Raw genomic sequence first — 20,516 nt, forward strand, 5'->3', positions numbered from 1 at the left:
CAGACAGATAGAATATAAAGTAAAAATAATAACTGTGCAATATACAATGCAATTGTAAGTGATATACACACAATAGGTATGTGCCACACCTGCTCATGGCTGAAGCAGGCCAGTTCTCTGCTCTGGAAGGCAGGGACCTATTCAAGAGTTAGCAACCTGAGAAGGAGGTTGTAGTTGGTGGTCCCTTTATTTACTTGACAGGACAACTGGGGCAGAATTTGCAGTAAGAACTGCTGGGAGCTTTCATTTCTGAGTTTTGCTGCTGTTTATCAATATTACAGTTCTGTGTAATTTTTCTATTATTGCTGTTTTTAACTTTGGTGTTTTGGGGGAAAAGGTTGTTTCTTCTTGTTTCTACTGTAAGTTGCTTTATATTTCTTATGGAAAATGTGAGGTGTAAATGTTATCAACATTTCCATAATTCAGTGGATCTTGGACTGAGTTGGGATGGTGTGGCTTGTGCATGTAAGTACATAATATGTGGAAGCAGGCTGAAAAGTTCCATGAAGCCGGGGGGGGGGGGGAGTCTTCCTCTGCTCAGAGACCAAGATGTAGGGTTGGTTGAGTACTTACATAGAGGATTCCCCCACTGATTCATTTTAGATTTGTGCACACTGCACATGCGTCTCCTCATCCCAAAATGTTTGCTTCTAATGGTGTTTACGTACGTGTGTTTTTTAAGGATGAATTGAAGATATCTTGTCCTGTTTCCCTCTTTCTAATGCCATTGTTTTCCCCTTTCTAATGCTCTTGTTGGCTTGGTGCCCCATCCACAGATCTTTGCATGCGTACAAGGATCCCTTTGCTTTCAGCTGTGGACCAGCAATGGTGCTGGTTTGGGAGGGGCCTCAGAAGGTAGAATATATTTATAAAGGTGTGAGAGAGCTAGGTTTGAGAGAATCTGTTTTAATTCTAATTGTGAGGGATGGACTCCTATTATTCAGTGGGAAAATAATGGTACTCAGCACATGCTCAGAGTCAGTTCTCTGAAGTATTACACTTGTTTAAAGCCTTGATTGGAAAGACTGTAGAAGATAGAATAACGCAAGGTGGCTACTCTTTGAGTAGCAGGATCCTGCTTTTGGGCAAGGACTTCAGGTGATATCTAGTGTTATTCATACCTATTGAAATGGGCTTAAGTTCTTTAAGTCCATTGATTTCAGTTGTTCTGCAAAGAGTTTGATATCACTTTATATTGTTGCTAAATATTCTGGCCACGCCTGCCCTTGTGGTGTGGGGGTTTGTTTTTTCCTTGACAATTTGGTACCTCATGGTGAATGGGAGTTGGGCATGGGGCTAGTACCAAAACTACTTGAGCAGAGTCAGAAACATCAAGCCCTGGGTGTTGAAGGCACTTCTCCACACCTCTTGGAGTCTCCACAGGCTACGTTGCTCACTGGCCCTGCTCTGACTGGAATGGGTCCTTGAACTCTGATTATGCCAGAGGGTGGGTGGAAGAGAGAGGGAGAGGTATGTGAGTATGTGTAGAAACTCACCAAAGGTAAAATTTCCATTAATTACTTCACCCACTTTTGCCTTTGGCCCTGCCCGCTATTGCCAAGTGGCCCTTGGAAGGTTCCCCACTCCTGTTAGACCAGTTAATTATTTGCAGACTCATTCATGGCTTCTTAATTAGAGCTATACCTTTGGAAAGTATCTTGTGAAGTGCAGTTGGAAAGATCCCATACATCTCTTGATATTTTTTATCAAGAGTGTTTTATTTCTAGTAAACAACAGAACCAGCTTGGTCAGTGGGAAGGATCCTAATGAGTTTTAATGTTTTGATATAGTTTTTTCCCCCTGATTTCTGTGTATTTTGATTATTTATGTAAACCACAGCCCCAGAGGCAGAATATAAGTAATCATAATAAATCAGTTGTGTGTTAATTAGGAGAAATGATTATCTTCAGTAAATGGTTTGTTTCAGGAGTTCACTGTTGTTGAGATGCTGTAATAATTGAATGTTTAACTGCCCAGTTGGTTAAAAGCAATACAGTTGATGACTTTAAAAAAACACTGCAAGGAGCTGACCGACATAGTTTAAACTGGTCCTTTTTGAAGGGACTGTTGAGACCCATCAATTGCCTGAGCTATCCTGGTGTGAACACTTGCACTGAAATGCCATCATGACCAATCCTGCTCATATAACCTATGGTTAGAGTGACATATGTGCAGATGTGACCATCGCATGTGACAGAATTAATGTGGAAATTCGAATATGTGAAGCTGCTACCGTTGGGTGTTGTTAGGAAAGTCGCGGTCTCACTGTTTGTTCACCCTAGTTTTCTCTCTGTAAAATGGGAATCAGAATGACTTGGCTCAGATTGGCACCGGGTGACAGCGAACATGGGGCACATTGCAGTGCACTTATCAAGTTTTTAAAAAATATGATATAATTGAACCAGTGTGCTGCTTGAAGTAACATAGGAATTCTCTTCCTGCTCACTCCCATAAATCTTCTACTTAGGATGTTGCCTGCCCTTTCTAAGAGATGGCCTCCTATTCAAGAACTTGAGCCCGTGGCGTACGATAACAGGCACCCATTATTTCACAGCATTCTGGTTCCTTGGCACTCTGTAGGAGCAGCTGCAGTTCTAGATTGCTGGCTGTCATTGGAATTTTCTCATCCTCTAGTGACTTGGTAGAGACTCTCACTGCAGAGTTGTTTTGGTTAAAGGCAGCAAAGAATGCTGATAAAGAAAGCTGACTTGCACCAGGTCAGACAGTTTGTGCATCTATACAGTACGGTTTACTCTGGCGGTGGGTCTCCAGCAGAGGTCTTTCCCTTCTCCTGATCTGGTCCTTCTTTAACTGGAGATGATGGACATTGAACAGTGGGCCCTTCTGCATGGAAGAGGTACTCTGCTGCTGAGCTGTAGCCCCCCTCCACTATGATGCCTTTCAAGTGTGACACGTTTCACTTAATTTTCACAACTAGAAAAATCCAGCTACATTGTGGAGCGTATTGCATAATGTCTCCTGCATACTGATTATCTTAGGGTGATCAACTTTATTTTTGGATGAGGACACATTTGGAAATCAAAGAAACATGGATTTGGGCATCACAAAATACTTATTTAGCAGAAGAAAATCGGCGACATGTGAAGTCCTAGGCGCAATCTGGAGAAAGGGAGATAGAAAAATTGTAGTGGCCGGATGCCTGTGTGCAACTTCACACACATTTCACATTCAGCTATTCACACTTGGCAACAAACCCCAAAGAGGGGGCAGAAAGCGAGCGGGTGTCTGGGGAAAAAAGACCTTGGCAATCCCACCCGCCATTTGAACCCAGTGTGTTTTGACTACACACGACTCTGTTGCAAGTTGAGAGTCACCTGTATACTTAATGTATGGGATAGGAAGAGTTTTATTAGAGGGGAAGCTAGTTCCTGTATGGATTGAAGAAAGTTAGTCATTCACATTACCTGCACATATGCATGTAGAGCAGACAAAGTGAGTTTATGAAACCATGCACAAGGTAGAATCCATAAGTTGTTGGCTTGGTACTTAAAATTCCTTTTCTAATCCCACTGGAGTTTTGTTGAATAGAGTGGTAGCAATGTTGGAAGGCATGGTTTCCTATCCAGTGACCTGCCTCCCAAGTTATTACAGATAACTGTATTATGGAATTGGGTTGCCTTTCTGAAACTTATCTATGCATGCATCCTGACTTTTGATGATGATGATGATGATGATGATTATTTTGAATGACAGTATTTCTCTTTGCAGCCCAGTTGGCTTATAAAATGGAGGATTATGAGGAGTTCTGCAAGAAGCAGCTCGCAAAGATCCAAGGCGACCCACTGCAGAGAGAAGCCTCTCCATCCGTTCAGCACAAATATATTTCACTTATTCAGTTCAGTGGCATTCCTGTGCTTTCTCCACTGGTAAGATGCCTTTTGTCCCTCCAAACTCTTCATAATGATGCATATTAAAAAGGAACCAAGTAAGCCGTAACCATGTTGGTAATAGGCAGGTTACCGTTCTGCCTAAATTGTTTTGGGAGCAAACATATTGTTTTGTATATTGAAATTAAGGATGTTTACACTAGAAATACTTCACTGCATGCGGACATAACTAGTGGTGCAGTTAGGTGATTTTGTGCTGAGCCTAATGATCTTACTGGTGAGGGGTGGAGGGAAACAGGGAAAACCTCTTTAGATGGTAATGTGTATTGCTTCATTTGCTTTAATATGCAGTAGGTCAGCGCTGCTCTGCTTGGTTATGTCAGGGGTGGGGCTACTTCTCTAAATGTGTACATGTTTATCTCCTCCCTCTCTCTCCGACTTCATTTTGCAGCTTACTCTTGAGAAAAAAAAGGAGCTACAACAAGACAGACAGAAAGCGCTGGATTTAGAACTCTGGTGCCAGAATTCCAGGAAAAGAGCCTTGCTGAATCGTGTTCAGGAGATTCTGGAAAATGTGCAGGTGAGATTGAGAAGCCTTTCTGAAAAGGTAGTTACAGCAGTTGTCTGAGTGGTCTGATTTGGAAGCAGATAGATTTTGTTTGCTGTTCCACACCACTGTAATCACCATGGTTCCTTTTATATTGAATAGCCCCGGTAATAGTAACTATAGTAAATAAAGTTACAGTAAATAAAGTGGTTTATCAGTGTAGCGGTTAGAAAATGCAGTTAACTTCCAACTAAACATGATCAGGTTGTGCTGTTAGTACCCTATAAATATTGAAGACTGGTTATTGTGGCTTGTATGCAAGAGAGGCTGTTCAACTAATGCTATACTAGCTGGATGCTGTGAATGAGATCTTCACAGTCCTTGACAGGCACAATAAAAGAATGTTTCGGCTTGTAGCAAAACTCTATAGCCCTTGAATTAGCTCACTTGCTAAATGGAGCCTGTGTTCAACTTGTTCAGTTAAGTAATAATAGGGACCAAACATGAGCTATTCATTTTCTTGCTATGTTTATTATTGGGTGCATGGCAACCATTACCTAGCTTGGGAGTTGAAAGATGTGGTAGGAGCATGTGTTGAGGATAAAATACTAATCTGTTAGCCTTCTTCTAAACACCCTGCAGTTAATACAAGCCTTTTAAACTTCATTCCTCAGCTTCCAGCCAACTAATTGGCTTCATGAAGGTTTCACCACAATGCTCATGTTGGCCTGTCATTCAAAGCCAAATGTACTCCTCAGCTTTTTAGCTTAGTGCAGCATGGCAGCTAAGCCAAGGTTGACTTAGCATCATCCAAACCCAGGATTGTGGTTAAGGTCTCTCTTCCTTAACCACAGTCTAAAACTAATACTTGTCCTATAGAAACCAGTTGTGTTTGAGGAGGAGATACCTTGACCACAACCCTGGTTTGGGGCATGACTCTAAGCAAACTTTGGCTTAGTCAACATTCCATGCTGACCTGAAAAGGTCTGAACTCCTTTCCATGAGCTGGCATGTTCCCAGTGAGCTTACATCTGCCTTACTGCGAAGTGTGAAGCAGGCTAAGTTGACTGGTTTAACATAGGTTATAACAAAAGGGGCAACTTAAGAACATAAATCCTGCTGGATCAGGTCAAAGGCCAATCCAGTCCAGCATCCTGTTATCACATTTACCTACCAGATGCTCACGGGAATCCCAAAAGCAGGGTCTGTGTGTGACTGTACTCTCCTCATTTGTGATTCCCAGCAACCGGTATTCAAAGGAATAATTGCTACCTAGTCCAGGACCCTAACCATGACACCATATTGGCTCTCTAAAATTAGCAGATAAAAGCGAGATGCGTACACCTAGCACCTGAATCTAGATATGCAAATGCATTTATTCATTTGTTTATTCCTTTGTTTGCTAAGTGAGCAAGCCAGCTGATCTGACTGTTGAGATTCACTGAGCTGTTATAGGTGTGCTTAGAAGTCTTCTACGTAACCAGTGAGCTTCTTTTCCTTTTACCAGCAGGTGCAAATGTCTTAAAAACCTGCTTCTGGCATTCTCTTTCATTCTACAATCTGTTTGATGTGCTTTGTTCTTTGGAGTGGAATGGGTCAAACTGTTCCAAAAACATTAAAACTCCTATGAGTGTGTGGAATCGGGTATATGTGTTTTGGATCCTGGCCTGTCTGCCTGCTCCATACATTTTTTGTACCTGTTCTAGTAACTTGTATTTATATAACTTTTAACATCTGAACAGCCTACATCATTCTTTTCCCTCCTTACAGATGAAGCAATCGTCCATTAAAAGTGATTTGGATCAGCCTGACACAGAGAATGTTCCTTTGGATTTAGAATCCAAAGTGTTGAATGGCTTTGTAATGCAGTCAGACAGCATTTTGCCAAGTCCTGTTGTTCTTAGTGAGCCTGCAGAACCTGAAACGGCACCAGAGGTTGAGCCAGCAGACTTACACGTTGCAGCAAATGGGAACTCTCCTGGAGTAACTGACGAGCTTATCCCTCATAAACCAAAGGACATTTGCTCTAGCCCCTCTGAAAACCCAGCTTCCCCCAAAGGTTTATTTTCCAATCCAATAAACCTCTCATCTTCAAGTAATACTGTAAAGAAAGGAGGCATTGAGACGGTGTCCCCTGATGCAGAAGGCCCAGATCCTTACGTCATGAGTCTGCAGAACCTCCTGAAAAAATCCAAAGAGTACATACAGAGAGAACAGACCAGGCGTAGCATGCGAAATAGTTCAAAAAGAAGTGGTGGTGAAAGCCATTCAGACAAAGAAAATGATGCTGTGAAAATGAGCGACTCAGTGAAAGAGAGGGGCAAGTTGATGGGCAGAAGTTGTATGGTCACATCAAATATGACTAAATCCAATACTTCTTTGCAAAGTACCTCAGTCCCCAAAAGTAGTATGGGTGTGGTAGCATCACCCAGTTTTTCCAAAGTGGATATACCAATGAGATCTGGCACGCCTCCTGTTTTGGATTCGGATTCAGATGAAGACATCAAAACCACCTTTTTCTTTGAACGTGACAGTAGCATTCTCAGAAGCTTCACAGGTTCTTACTCAAAACTACCCAGTCCAGAGCCAAGTGTGAGCCCCAAAATGCACAGAAGACGCCCAAGGCCTTCTTCAATGGGGCACATTGTCATTAGCAACCCAATAAATGCGTATGAATTAAGCCCTAAAGAAAAGGGAAGAGCTGTGGACTTGGTCACTCAAGACGCTGGTGACCGGCAAATTGCTTCCGATCCTATGCCAAAACTGACTCCAGATTTTACTTTTGCTTGCCACAGCAAAATGCACACTTTTCACAGGAGCTCTTCGGACATTTGCGATGAATTGGTGGTTGGCAAACGAAATCAAGTGTGCCAGGTTTCTGTTGCTCAACGAGAGAACAAAAGGTTCTCGGTCGGTGCCATGGTAGAAGGAGAATCTGTATTAGACAGAACAAGGGCATCAGATACTTGCCTTTCACATCCAAGTCCACAGGAAGTTCATGTGGTCAGTTGTCCCATTACAGCGCAAAACACAACAAATGTCAACGTTAACAAGCAAATTGGCCTGTTGGAGAAGGCCAAATGTGGCGTGCCCACGGAACTCAATAAATCTTACGATGTCGAAAAGCCATCTCCCTTACTAATGCAAACGCAGCATTGGCATCAGATGGATACCCCAAATCTCTCTCCTGGAAATGAGCAGACTTCAGAGAGCGGGATTGAAAAGGTGAAATGTAGGCTTGAGCTGGACGCGGATAGCATGCAGAAGGAAAACGTGCCGTTCGTTGCGACAGCAGAGAGCAGCGCACGAGAGCGACAGCTGCAGGATCAAAGGTGTCCCGAGGGATCTGTGTCTGGTGCCAAGAGCGAAACATCAGAAAGGAGTGCCATTGGTGAGAGAATGCACTCTGTAGCAAGCCTTGGTTGGATTGACTAAGATCTGTCCAGAGGGTACTTTTTATCGGCCCACTTGGGTTTGTAGGTTAGGAGCAGTTCCAGGGTTAGAGGGCCCACAGCAAAGTGCTATCTGGTGGACCCCATCCAATGTCGGCAGCCCCACCCCCAAGCTGCAAGTTTCCCTGGTGGTAGCATCCAACATTTGAGAAGCTGCCATTTTAATTCTTACACAAGGCCCTGGAGGGATGCTATGTCAGGCACTCCAGGGCATTGCGAGAAACTTAAAATGGCAGCTCATAGCTGCTTGGTGTGGCAGGGTGCCTAGAGAAAGTGTTGGCACTAGGTGGGCCCTTCTAGAACTCTAGCAGTTGTGTGAGTGTGTTGATGCCTGGCCTGTCTGTAGACTTGCAAGCTTTTCACCTTGATCCAAAGCTGTTAGGTGACAGCAAGTCCCATAGGTTTCAGTTGGGCTTCACTTCAAAGTCAGTAGGTTTTGGATTGCAGCTTTTGAGTAGCAACAAACATTTCAGGGAGGATTTTTCTGAAAGCTAATCGGAGCAGCCAAAGCTGGCTTTAATCAGACCATCTCTAATACCTACAGGATTACTATTTTTTTAATGAAAAGCCTTAGGAGAAACCAGTTAACAGTCACTTCAACAATTGCAAGGGGGCTTTCTTTTGCTATGCCATAAATGTTGAAACCTCAGTTTTCCCAATGATTTAAAAATCTATAAATAAGAATTGGGTCCCATGTTTATTTTAGGAGTACTAAGGGGCTTAGGCCCATAAAAGGGTAGAAATGTGGGGGAAATGCTGATTGCTGTATGACTCTTAATCACAATATATTGGCAGAAACAAGCAGCATCCATAAAAGGATGGGGACAAACAACCTGGTGTAGGTTGTTAACGTATAACATTTCTCATTATTAATGTATGAAATTTCTCATTATAGAAGCATACGAAGGCCTAGGATCCGTACGAAAAGGCAAACTCACATGAGGGGACGGTCAGAATTTGTTCTAAAAAGGGTTTCAAAGACACTTTTGTGTGATGCAAGAAGCCAGGTTTCCTTTTCAATCAATCTTAACGGTAGCTCCATGTATGTTTTCCCTTTTTAGGAGAGGAAGCTCTAAAACAGAAAATGCTGGCCTTTGAAGAACTGAGGAAGAGACTTGAAGAACAGCATGCTCAGCAACTCTCCTTATTGATAGCTGAGCAAGAAAGAGAACAAGAAAGGCTGCAGAAGGTGAGCAGCCAAGATAAAATATCTTAAGTGGAGACCTTTGACTCTGGTCTGTACAAGCTGATGGTGTTTCTGTCTCTTGGTACTGCGTCCAAAGTAGCCACAAATCTAAACTGAGAGCAGTTTGGGTGGGGAAAAAACTCATCTTCATCTTGGTTCCGAACGAAAGTTAAGCATGCACATTAGCCTCCAGGTAGAGCAACTCTCTCCATTATTAAAACACTGCAAAATAAACACCAGGTCATGTTGGTGGGCTATTTTAATACTGAGATGGAAAGGGCTTCCCAGGAGGCTGTGGCATAACTAATGTATGCTTTCAGAGTTGTGTCCAAAAGGCAATTAAAGCTGCTGGGAATCGTTCCGTGAGCAGGAGGCAGACAGTCGCTACACTCGGTGTGTGTCTGCCGCCAGACACATTTGCGTTAGCAAATGGAGAGACTTCAGGCAGTCAGGAACAAGGAAGGGATGAGTTGGGTTTGGTCTGCAGCAGCAGAAGCTCACATGGGCTGGGATATTGTCTGCTTGTGCTGCTGAAGTTAAGATTCCAGGATGAAAGACTCTCTACATACTGTATGTATGTAAGCTGCACTGTGCTTATCTGAGAAGGGGTGTGTGTGTGTTTAGGTATGAAAATAAATAGAGCACTTGACAAGTTCTTGTGCACCCTAAGAGGTCCTATTAGAATCCTTAAAATTTTGGTGGTGGAGAAGTGAGGAAGCACTTAAGATTGAAGATGCAGGACCTGAGTACAACAGCATGGTCTCTGCTCTGAATACCCATTAATTGCTATTCAGAGGTAAACGGACCCTGTAGTTTGAACACGGCTAGCAGCCATTCCTTTTTTCTGCCTGATCATACCATGGATTCCTTATTGTGATGCCAAAAAGCTATTTGTAGGCTCCTTCCAAATTTGCCCATTTTGTGGGGGGAATTAACTCTGGGACCTACAGGGCCCCCTGTCCATTTTTAATCCCACTCACTGATCCTGATAACAATGAACGATATATTTTAAAACTGCAAATAGTATAGAATAGCCAATTGAAAAGTCTTTTGGATGGCAGCCTTGAAGATTTGCATTTCTGGCTGTGCCTGCTGTTGGGCTTCATCTGTGCTCACTGATTTTTTAAGACAGACTTTAGGGTCTACATAAAGGCTGCCAGGAAGGCAGCCAAGCAGAGTTTGCAGAGGAGGAGGTTCCACAAGTGTAGGGTCACCGTTGCATGTAGACAGACCAACTGATTGGCGGCCATTTGGGGTATTGTTTGTGAAGGTTTTAATAGAGGCATTTCCATTTTTTGTTGTTGTAACACCGTCCATTTTTTTCCATCCTTCAGGAGATAGAAGAACAGGAATGGAGACTTAAAGGGGAGAATAATGCAATTGCTGAAACGGACATTCCCCAAATTGCTATTGGCAGTGGGAAGGATTTGGAGTGGAGAAGGATCAGTGACACTCGCTTGTTGGAATCTGTGCTGACTCGAGTGGAAACCATCCACAGCACAAGCTCTGAGAGTGCTGGTAAAAATGGAAAGCGTATTGATTTTCATATGCAACCTGATTTTAAATAATCCATGAAGAACTTGCTCTTTAGATCAGCCTTAATTTTTAATGGAATTTTATGTGCTGGCTACATGGAGATTTTAGGAGCAAAAAGTAATTCTTTCCTTCTCTCCCCTGCTTCCCGCCACCCCACCCCAAAAATGAATGAGTATGAAAAACATGGGCATTTCTTCTGGATATTCATTTGCTTAATCATGATTTAAACTTTTTTAATGCAGGTTTTGCCAATACCACTATGCCTGGTTCGACCGCTGAATCTCCATTCTACCTTTGGGAACCACCAGCAAGTGGAAAATCAGTTTTAACAACCAGGTCCATTAACAGGAGTAAAATGAGATGGTCTCAGGTGGGGAACTCATTATTTACAGGAGTATATAGTAAAGCTTTGATGAAAAAGCTATTTTATTTGAATTCTGCTAATATTCTATGTACTTTTTAAATTCAGTGTTAATTGCTTCCTCCTCCTCCACCCCTTTCAATATGCCATTTCTATTAAATGTAAATACAGACTCCGTGGGTTGTAGCCAGTGTTAGTCCTACTCAGAGTAGACTCATTGAAGTTAATGGTCATGATTGATTTATATCTATTATTTTCAGTAGCTCTACCCTGAATAAAGGTTAGTTCAGTCCAGCCTTTTGACTCCAGATTTGGCAAAGAGAGCAACAAAATGTGATAAATCTTGGACAGTGTTTGAACTCCACTCTTCTAATTTTGTTAAAAGCAATGCCATTTTATGGAATAGTAAGTGTACAATTGTAGAAATAGTTTCATTGCTTTTAGTTCACTGAGTTCACTTGAAATTTTATGTTATTGTACACGGCTTAAGTCACTTTCGATGTTCATAAATGTGCAAATTACAAAAACGGATAAATGTAAAATGAACTTAAGAGTCATGCTGGCTCAGAACGAAGGCCAGTCTAGTCCAACATTCTGTTCACAGTAGCCAGTCAGATACTTACTAGAAGCTGCAAGCAGAACAAGCACAAATTCTCTCTCCCTAGTCACATTCCCAAGCAACTGGTATTTGGAGACACCTGAGTACTGGAGACAAAACAGAGCTTTCACTTCCAGCAGCCATTGATGGCCTTACCCTCCATCAATTTAATCTAATACCGATCAAGTTGGTGGCCTTCACTACATCTTGTAGCCAATTCCATAGTTTTAACAATGCACTCTGTGAATAAGCACTTCCTATCCTGAATCATCCAACATTCAGCCTTGTTGGATGACCCCGGCTCAACCTGGATGCTATGCAAGAGGGAGAATACCTTCTCTTCTTCCTTGCCATTCATAAATGTGTGTGTGTGTCAGCGGGGAGCATATCAACTCCTGATTACATGGTACCATCTTACTCTTTCTCTTTAAGGTGTACAGTCCTGAGATGAAAAGAAAATTGAACAAGATCTCTGCTCTGGCAAAAGGATTTCTAACTCGCAGGCTCTTGCAAACAGAGAAGCTGAAGCAGCTTAGGCAAACTGTGAAAGTAAGGAGCCATCTGCAGTCCGCCCTTATGTGTAATCAACACTGTGCATGTGGTTTTCTTTTTATCTGCAACAGCCATTTTACAAATTAGAGATTCCTTTCTGAAACTCGAGCCGCTGCTGCTTCCCTCTTCTGTTTTGCCCAGCTGTTCTTTATATCCCCCACCCCGCACGTCAAGCCCTCCTGTCTTTTCTCCTCCCCCAGCTCCTCCTCCAGTTCTCAACCAACAACACACACTACCCAGCAGTCTTCTGTGAGTCTTAATCCCCACTTCTGGAAGGCTGCAGGTTTTTCGACCACTGCCCCCTCCATCACACAACACCAGAACGAGAGTCTCTGGAAATCAAGGCAGCTTTTTAAACAAATCGTAGTTTTACTTGTGAAGTGCACTTGAACTGCTGGAGGGTTACTGGCAGATTTCGATAGTATGACCATGTATTTAGTATCGGTTAAAAAAAGAAAAGCTGCAGAATGTAGAGCTGTGTGCACAAGATCAGGAGGCCTTGAAAAGAATGATTTCAATAAACCAGGGATGGGGAACCTGTGACCTCTCAGATGTTCCTGAACAGCCTTGGCCAGCGTGACCAGTGATAAAAAATGATAGTAGTTGCACTGCCAACAATATCTGGAGAGCCATAAGGTCCTCCATCTGTGCATTAAGCCTGGGGTAGAGTAATTTCAGCTGATGCAATAGATCTTCTCCTACATCTCATAGCCCTGTAACCTCTTCCCCCCAATCTGCTGGTGATTTGCTCTTTAATTCAATAGGAAATGAATTTTTCCCCCATTGCTGAGCGAGACATGTGTGGGTTTTTCTTAGGACACAATGGAATTCATTAGAAACTTCCAGTCAGAAGCTCCGTTAAAGAGAGGAAGTGTTTCAGCTCAAGATGCTAACCTGCAGGAGAGAGTTGCAGCTCAGGTGATGTACAGTCTGAAATGCACACCTTTATGAGTTTATGTTAGTGAAAGTTATATTATTTTACTGTATGTTTGGCCTGCTTTTCAGATAGTTATTGTCTTCCAAGGCAGATCACACCCTTTTTCTTGAAGAATAAGAAGACAGGCCCTGCCCATCAGGTTTACAAGGAAAAAGCAATGAGGCACAAGGAAACTGGGTGGGGGGAGATCAGGTCTTCAAGGCCAGAACTTGCTGGTGAGCTATAAGCAGTTTGGCCCTGCTCACCTGTCCTTGCTGGTGTTCTTACTTCATTATCTATTGGTGGCTTTTCTTCCTTTGGCTGATACCAGATTGTCCTTCCCCTTTGATTCTGCAGTCCCAGGGCAGATACCCATAAGAACCAAGTGTCCTTTCAGGCAGGCAGAAGGAATGCGAACTGCATGTAACTACTTTTTCTCTGTCAGACATTGAATTTGAATGTTGACTTCTACATTGGGTCAGCATACGTCATGGGGCTGTAGAAGTTGCAAAAAAAGAAAAGAAAAAGAGGTTTATTGGGCCTAATGGGTTTCAATTTCAATTAGACTCTTCATTAGGGCATTATAAAAGAAAACACCGTTCTCTTTTACAAAGTGTTTACAACCTGTTGGGCCTAATGAATCAATTTTGTGCATTTTGAGGGTTTTTCTTCTGTTTCCTGCATTAATGCCTCCTCTCCCTTTCCCCCCTTCCATATGCATCGTGCCAAGACACAGTTTAGAACTCCAACAGTGGTTTGAGCTTCCAAACGTGCAAGAGCCAATCCATTGTTTGGAGCTGCTTGGCATTCCTGTGGCCCCCAGAGGTGTTGGATCATAAATGTAGTTTGTCGGTTCAGATGTCTCCACAAACCATGACTAGTGCAAACCATGGTTTGCAAAAACCACTTCAAACCATGTTTCACTAAATTTGCTTTATTGACTTACTGCAAACAATGGTTTGTGAATTCTGACATAATGCCAAACCGTAGTTGAGCATCTTTCAACCATGATTTGAGAAGATGTCTAAATTAAACCTCTGATGTAGGGATACAGATATTTTGACACTTAGAGAATTCTTCCTTTGGGCAAATTATCTCATCCCTTCTGTATATTCTAGCCCTGAATGGCTTCTCAAGAAAGGCACAAGATTGTCTCTCCATCTTGTGCTCAGCTTAGTATCAGAGCTTAGTCTCAGTTTCTCCAGATGCTACACACCCTGAGTCATTTAGGGAAGCTTTTAATGTTTGATGTATCACAGTATTTTAATATTCTTTTGGAAGCCGCCCAGAGTGGGTGGGGAAGCCCAGCCAGATGGGCGGGGTATAAATAATAAATAATAATAATAATAATAATAATAATAATAATAATAATAATTGATCCTGTCTGTATGGGATCTAGTTGTTCTGCAGAAATAACTAAATGGCACACTTTAAAATATTTACTTGCCTTTTATTTTATGATTTAGTTATTTATTACATTTTATATACCCCCCAAGCTCAGATGGTTCTCCCCTCCCCATTTTATTTTCACAACAACCCTGTGAGGTAGGCTGAGAGACAGTGACTAGCCCAGGATTATCCAGTGAGTGTCATGGCTGGGTGGGAATTCAAAGCCTGGTCTCCCAGCTCACAGTATAACTCTGTTCCACCACACTGGCTTTCATTGCCATTGCATTTCATTGGTGTTTCTTCTCTCCCACAGTTGCGAGCTGCTTTGTATGACATTCATGATATCTTCTTCAAAATGGAAGTGTCTGAGAGAATGAGTATCCTGAGTCATGATCGAGAGGTTCGCAAAGAAAAAATGCTCCGGCAACTGGTGTGTTGCAGCACTGCTTAATTTAAGAATATGTTTAACTAGTTTTTGCACTAATACATTTTTTCCCCTCTTGTGACCCTGAATTGCTCATATTACTGGTTGCTTTCAGGTGAAAATTGTTGGTCAACAGTTGTGTGCATGAGAAATACTTTTTTATTTCCCCCTTCTTCCAGGGAGCTCAGGCAAATCATCAAATAACAACACATCTGATAAAACACTATTCAACCAATTTTTTTTTTTTTTTACCCTGCTCTTCAGCCAGAAAGGCTTACATGTAACCAAAACAAGACAGCCTTTATTTATGCTTACAGTCTAAATAATGATAATGATAAAAAATAATAAATACAGTCTTTAAAAAATTACAGTCTAAAAAAGCACAACACATGAGGAAAAGGGGAACAGGAGGGAAGAGGAGAATCAAAACTCGGCACCAATTTCTAAGCAGATGTGTTTCTTTATCAACTAGCTGGTATAATTCAGGGACAGGAGGTGCCCGGTGGAGCTGCAGCTCCAGCAAAGTTGATGAAATGAGCCTTGCTTCCTATCTCTTCCACTCAGGCACTCTGATGAGAGTTGAGGGAGACGAGGCCTGACGTTAAAGCAGAACAGAAGGGGCAAGCTCTACCTCTCAGCTCTCCCATTGCTGGAAAGCTTAGGAGAACCATTGGTCCTCATGGTCTAGTTTTCAGTGCAGAGCCTTTATTTACTTACTTATTTTATTTAGGGAGGATCATTCCATCAGGTGTGCCCCCACCGGCAGTGTGAAGGGGTGGAAGCCTAGATGAGAAATAATATCACGGTCCTGCGTGGGGCAGTAATATTTCCACTGTTCTCTAGGCTACCACAAACATTCCTCATCTAGGCTTCCACCCCTTCACACTGCCTTTGGCTGATTAAACAGTTTATGGCCTTTTAAACTGTGTTGGGGGGTATTGTTTTTGTTTGTTGCTACGTTATATATTTTTGAGTTTTTATATTGTAAACCGCCTGGTGATCCTCAGATGAAGGGCAGTATAGAAATTTAACAAATAAAAGCGATAAATAAATAAAAACACATAGGGAAACAATTCTCTCCAATAGCAAAGCTAAGCTGGTCATTGCTAACAAGGCTGTAGGGGAAATGGGCTACTAATAAACAAGGGGGCAGTATCTACATCACTGAGGAAAATCCAAAACCCAAGTTTGCAGAAATCCAAAAAACATTTAGAGAGAGAAACCTGTAAGGACAGCCAAGTCTCCCAGCAACAGATAAATGATTATATCCCATGTAGGGCAGAACCCGTCTTAAATTCAGTTCGGACCCCTGAAACCCTCTGGGAACATTAAGCTAGCATAAAAAAGTAATATATGAATGTTAGAACTGGATTTTTTTGGAGATTCAATTACTAGAAATGTGTGGAACTGGGGGGAAACCTCAAGCACCATCTTAAGTGTCTTTATGCAGGATAAAGTCCCATTATGTGTACTGCAGCTTTTAGAACATTATGTGTACTGATTATGCTTTGGTCTGAATCTAGGTTTTATTAATAGTAATACTAATATCTAAAATTGTCCTGCGTAGGATAAAGCAAAGGGCCCAAGAGAGAGAGCAACACTTTCTACAGCTACACAGAAGTCTCTGGACAGGAAGAAATATATGAAGTATGTGGGGAAACGGTAAAGGAAGCATATACTGGTGTATTTAGATGTGCATGGCTAGATGTGTGGGCAGAATAGCCTGTTGCATGTTAAGTCGTCTGTGATTCTTGTGAAAGGGAAGGAAACAAGTTAAGTTTCTGTCCTAACATTTTCCTGCCTCATATTTCTTTAGTGATGTATCATGATCGGCATAAACTTAGGAAACGGAACTCTTGTTGACGGATTACCTTAATTCAGGATGCTTCTCCATATAAAATAGCTAGAACATTTGCCAGATCCTTTCTTCGGGGTGTATCCAGCTAAGTTCTGCTCAGAGTAGACGCATTGAAATTGATCTAAGGTACAGTTGTACCTTGGTACTAGAACACCTTGGTACGGGTATGTTTTGGCTCCTGAACGCCACAAACCCAAAAGTAAGTGTTCCGGTTTGCAAACGTTCTTTGGAAGCTGAACATCCGATGCAGCTTCCGATTGAGTGCAGGAAGCTCCTGCAGCCAATCGGAAGCTGTGCCTTGGTTTTCGAACATCGAATGGACTTCCAGAACGGATTCCGTTCGAGAACCAAGGTACGACTGTACTCACATCTCTTTACTTTAGTGGGTCTGATATCTCCCAAATAGTTCATATAAATAAGAATCTAGATTTTTGTTGTAGCCGAGTTGCACACCCCTCCTGCTTTTCCCCAGTTTATTCTGGTCTACTAAGCAAGTGGGTTGCTGCAGGTATTTGCACATCTCTTTAGAGTAGGCCCTTATCTTTCTCCTACCTTGCACCCCTCCTCTTGCCCTTTGCCTGCTTTCCTTTGCCCTTTCCATACATTCTGCCCTGCAGCATGGTTAGATGTCAGTTACTGCAGATTGAAGCCAGACTGTCTGGCTTCTGGATCACTACGATAGGAAATAGAGTGAGGAAGAGACTATCAGGAAGCAAAGTACATGCAAGTTATCTACAGAACTGGTAGCAAAACATCTGTGAGCATATTGGATATGCTTTCTTCTTCCAAGGTGATTGGGCTGCATTCGGAGAATGTTTGTTCTCTGCTAACCATTCTCAGCCATTTCCTTGTGATCCTTGGAACACATTTTTCCTCCCTGGCACAAATTTTCCCCTTAGCCTAGGGTGGATTCAGTTCAGCACCAAAATTAACCATAGCTCAGACTAATTAGTGTGTCTCTTGAGAAACCCACTCAAAACAGGGTTTAAATCATGGTTATAAGTTCCAACCCTGGTTAGTCTTCACTATGATTAAGGTTGTTACCAGCATTGTGTCTTGATTCCCAGCAAGACCATGGATCATTGCTACGTACACTAAATGCTTGGAGCAACTTCCTGTTCAGTGTTCGGTATTACTGTACAGTGGTACCTCGGGTTAAGTACTTAATTCTTTCCGGAGGTCTGTTCTTAACCTGAAACTGTTCTTAACCTGAAGCACCACTTTAGCTAATGGGGCCTCCTGCTGCTGCCGGAGCACGATTTCTGTTCTCATCCTGCAGCAAAGTTCTTAACCTGAGGTACTATTTCTGGGTTAGCAGAGTCTGTAACCTGAAGCGTGTGTAACCTGAAGTGTATGTAACCCGAGGTACCACTGTACTCCCTTGTAGAAAAGGGATTGGGAACCTTCTTGGCCCATGGGCCAGATATTTATGTCCCCACCCGCATAGGCCGATTTTGACAGGTGAGGGATGAACACCTTTCAAAGCGCAGTGCTTCACAAACACCTGGCAATCAGCGCTTGGGAAGTCAGGCTCTTGGAAAGTGCTGTGCAAGAGGCTTTGCAGGCACTCTAGCAATGGGCAGGGACTGCAAAGCCCCTTTCACCCAAGCCCCATCTTTCCTTGCCCCACACAAGTGGGACAGTGGCTGTAGAGCCAAAGGAAGAGGCCTCATAGGCTTGCAGGCTGTAGGTTTCCCTTTTCTTTGGTAGAGCATTCAAATTTCTGACTTTCTCTGTTTAGGTACCTGTGGGAAATAAAACCAAATATTTACTTGACCCCCCCCCCCACCATCCCAGTAGCTCTTTTGCATATATCTGTGTATTTTATTTTTCTGTAGGCCTTCCGAAATGGGAATGCCAAATAAAAAAACAATTTTGAAACAGAAGACGCCAGAAAACAGGTTTGTAAAAATAGTATTTTTTGAATCCCCCCCCCCCCCCGTGCAGTATATAATGGTTACTTTATTTTTCCCCTCATGACCTTTGGTGCTCTCTAGGAATATAGTTTGTCTGATTGTAAGATTCTAATGATAAGTCTTCCTTTACAGAGTTCTTCAGCCAAACCAGGGTCAAAATGCTCCTGTTCAAAGACTCCTTTACAGACAAGGGTAAGAGCACACTTACTTTCTGTAGCTGAAATGCTTTTTATTTGTTTGTTTATTGCATTTACGAGTCACTTTCCGTGAAACACACCGAAAAGATTTAACAATTAAAAAGCAACAATAAATAATTGTTTTCTGCACTTTTCACTTGTTTCTCAAACAGTACCTAACCATCATTTGGCTACAGCTCAGCATGTGTCTGGAGGAGATGGCTTGGGTTTCCAAAAGCCATATGTGATGTGATATTTTTCAAGGATGAAAGAGTATTTTAAAATATTAATAATAATAATAATTGTGTATGTAGTACATATTGCGGGGGAAGGATCCAGGCTAAAATCCACTCTGAGGAGTGTTGCTTACGTTTGCCTGAAAGAAAAATGGATACAGTTCCCAAATGGGTTAGATGGTGCCTATTTTATTGGACTAGCTGGGATTAGAGTAATAAGCAGAACACTTTTTCCTGAATAAGTTGTACAGGCGTACCTTGGATCCCAAATGCCTTGGTACTTGTACGTTTTGGCTCCCGAACGTCGCAAACCCAGAAGTGAGTGTTCTGGTTTGCGAACGTTCTTTGGAACCCGAACGCCTGATGGGGTTTCCGCGGCTTCCGATTGGCTGCAGGAGCTTCCTGCAGCCAATCAGAAGCCATGTTTTGGTTTCTGAATGTTTTGGAAGTCAAATGGACTTCTGGAACGGATTCCGTTTAACTTCCAAGGTATGACTGTATTTGCAGTTTGAAAGCTTAGCCCTAATACCAGATTGGTTTAATAAAAGGTGGGATCAAACTTGTTTGGGGACATCAGAACTTTATTCTGATATCTTTTGAGGTCTGTGAAAAACCGTTAGCACCAGTGCAAAGATGTAGTGCTAATAAGGCACCTGAACCTTCCAGCTTTCATTGTAGTATCTAGCCATGTGGGTTCATCTTGTCTCCCATTTGCAATCTTATAGCTCCCTGCAATGTAATTTTGGTTCAGTTACATTTTTCTTCCTTTGATCAAAATACGCTTTGTTTATAAAGATCATGTGGGCACTTCTAAAAATGAGTAAAAATGATTTTTAAAAACCATGGTTTGGCACTGACATGAGCAAAGCCTCGTGCTTGCATGTTCCCTCCTCCCCTCCCTTCTCTTTCATGCTTTATTTTTAGTCAGCTACTTGCACTTCAGCTAGAAACCGCAGTTTATATCCAAACCACAAAACCAGCTCTTACAAAGCTGGATTGCAAGCTAGGATCAACCTATAGTTTGTAGTCCTGGGTTAGAAGGATCACACAGACTATAATTTGCTGTTCTGTCAAGCTCCATTTTGTCTATACTGATAAGGAGCCACTTTCCAGGGGTTTCAGATGGGAGTCTGCAGATGCCAGTGATTGAACCTGGAACCTGCTGCACACAAAACAGGTTATTTAGCGCTGAGCTGCTACTGTCGCTTCCCCTCCAACTCCAAACCAGCTTAAATTAAAGTAGGACTGCCTAATTAAAACAGCAGAGAAGTGTAAAACTCAATTATTAAGTTACTAATCCAGTCATGTAGAGTGTTGACATGTGTATTAACCTGGTTTTTAGCTCATCGTTTGTTTTAATTAATTTTTGAAAGTTTAAAAATAATTGCTTTACGCGTTTTTTTAACTTTATGGTCTTATTCTTTTCCTAAACGTCTTTTAGGTTTTACTGTAATCAAGCAATATAGAAATCTTGTGAATTAAACAAAACGGAGCGTGACGTGGGAGTGTGTGAGCATGAGA

At 42.2% G+C, this 20,516-nt stretch overlaps 1 protein-coding gene across 13 annotated transcripts in view; it reads left to right on the forward strand.

The window, feature by feature from the left end:
• Positions 1–20,516, forward strand: part of CCP110 (centriolar coiled-coil protein 110) — a 28,550-nt gene that overhangs the window by 2,410 nt on the left and 5,624 nt on the right. For 3 of the 13 annotated variants that reach the window (XM_083584945.1, XM_083584951.1, XM_083584944.1), the window contains exons 2-13: positions 3,730–3,887; positions 4,300–4,428; positions 6,166–7,786; positions 8,909–9,036; positions 10,368–10,551; positions 10,812–10,939; positions 11,961–12,077; positions 12,897–12,998; positions 14,699–14,815; positions 16,377–16,456; positions 18,506–18,568; positions 18,716–18,775. In XM_083584945.1, coding sequence (XP_083441071.1) covers positions 3,747–3,887; positions 4,300–4,428; positions 6,166–7,786; positions 8,909–9,036; positions 10,368–10,551; positions 10,812–10,939; positions 11,961–12,077; positions 12,897–12,998; positions 14,699–14,815; positions 16,377–16,456; positions 18,506–18,568; positions 18,716–18,775 — 2,870 coding nt within the window. In that variant the 5' untranslated portion in view covers positions 3,730–3,746. Of the gene's footprint in view, positions 1–433; positions 2,858–3,729; positions 3,888–4,299; positions 4,429–6,165; positions 7,787–8,908; positions 9,037–10,367; positions 10,552–10,811; positions 10,940–11,960; positions 12,078–12,896; positions 12,999–14,698; positions 14,816–16,376; positions 17,797–18,032; positions 18,569–18,715; positions 18,776–20,516 lie in introns of those variants that run through there. The other 10 variants (XM_083584949.1, XM_083584947.1, XM_083584953.1 and 7 more) reach the window with 8 other exon arrangements.

This window comes from Podarcis filfolensis (assembly GCF_964270895.1).
Source record: "Podarcis filfolensis genome assembly, chromosome: 14".
Classification (NCBI taxonomy): domain Eukaryota; kingdom Metazoa; phylum Chordata; class Lepidosauria; order Squamata; family Lacertidae; genus Podarcis; species Podarcis filfolensis.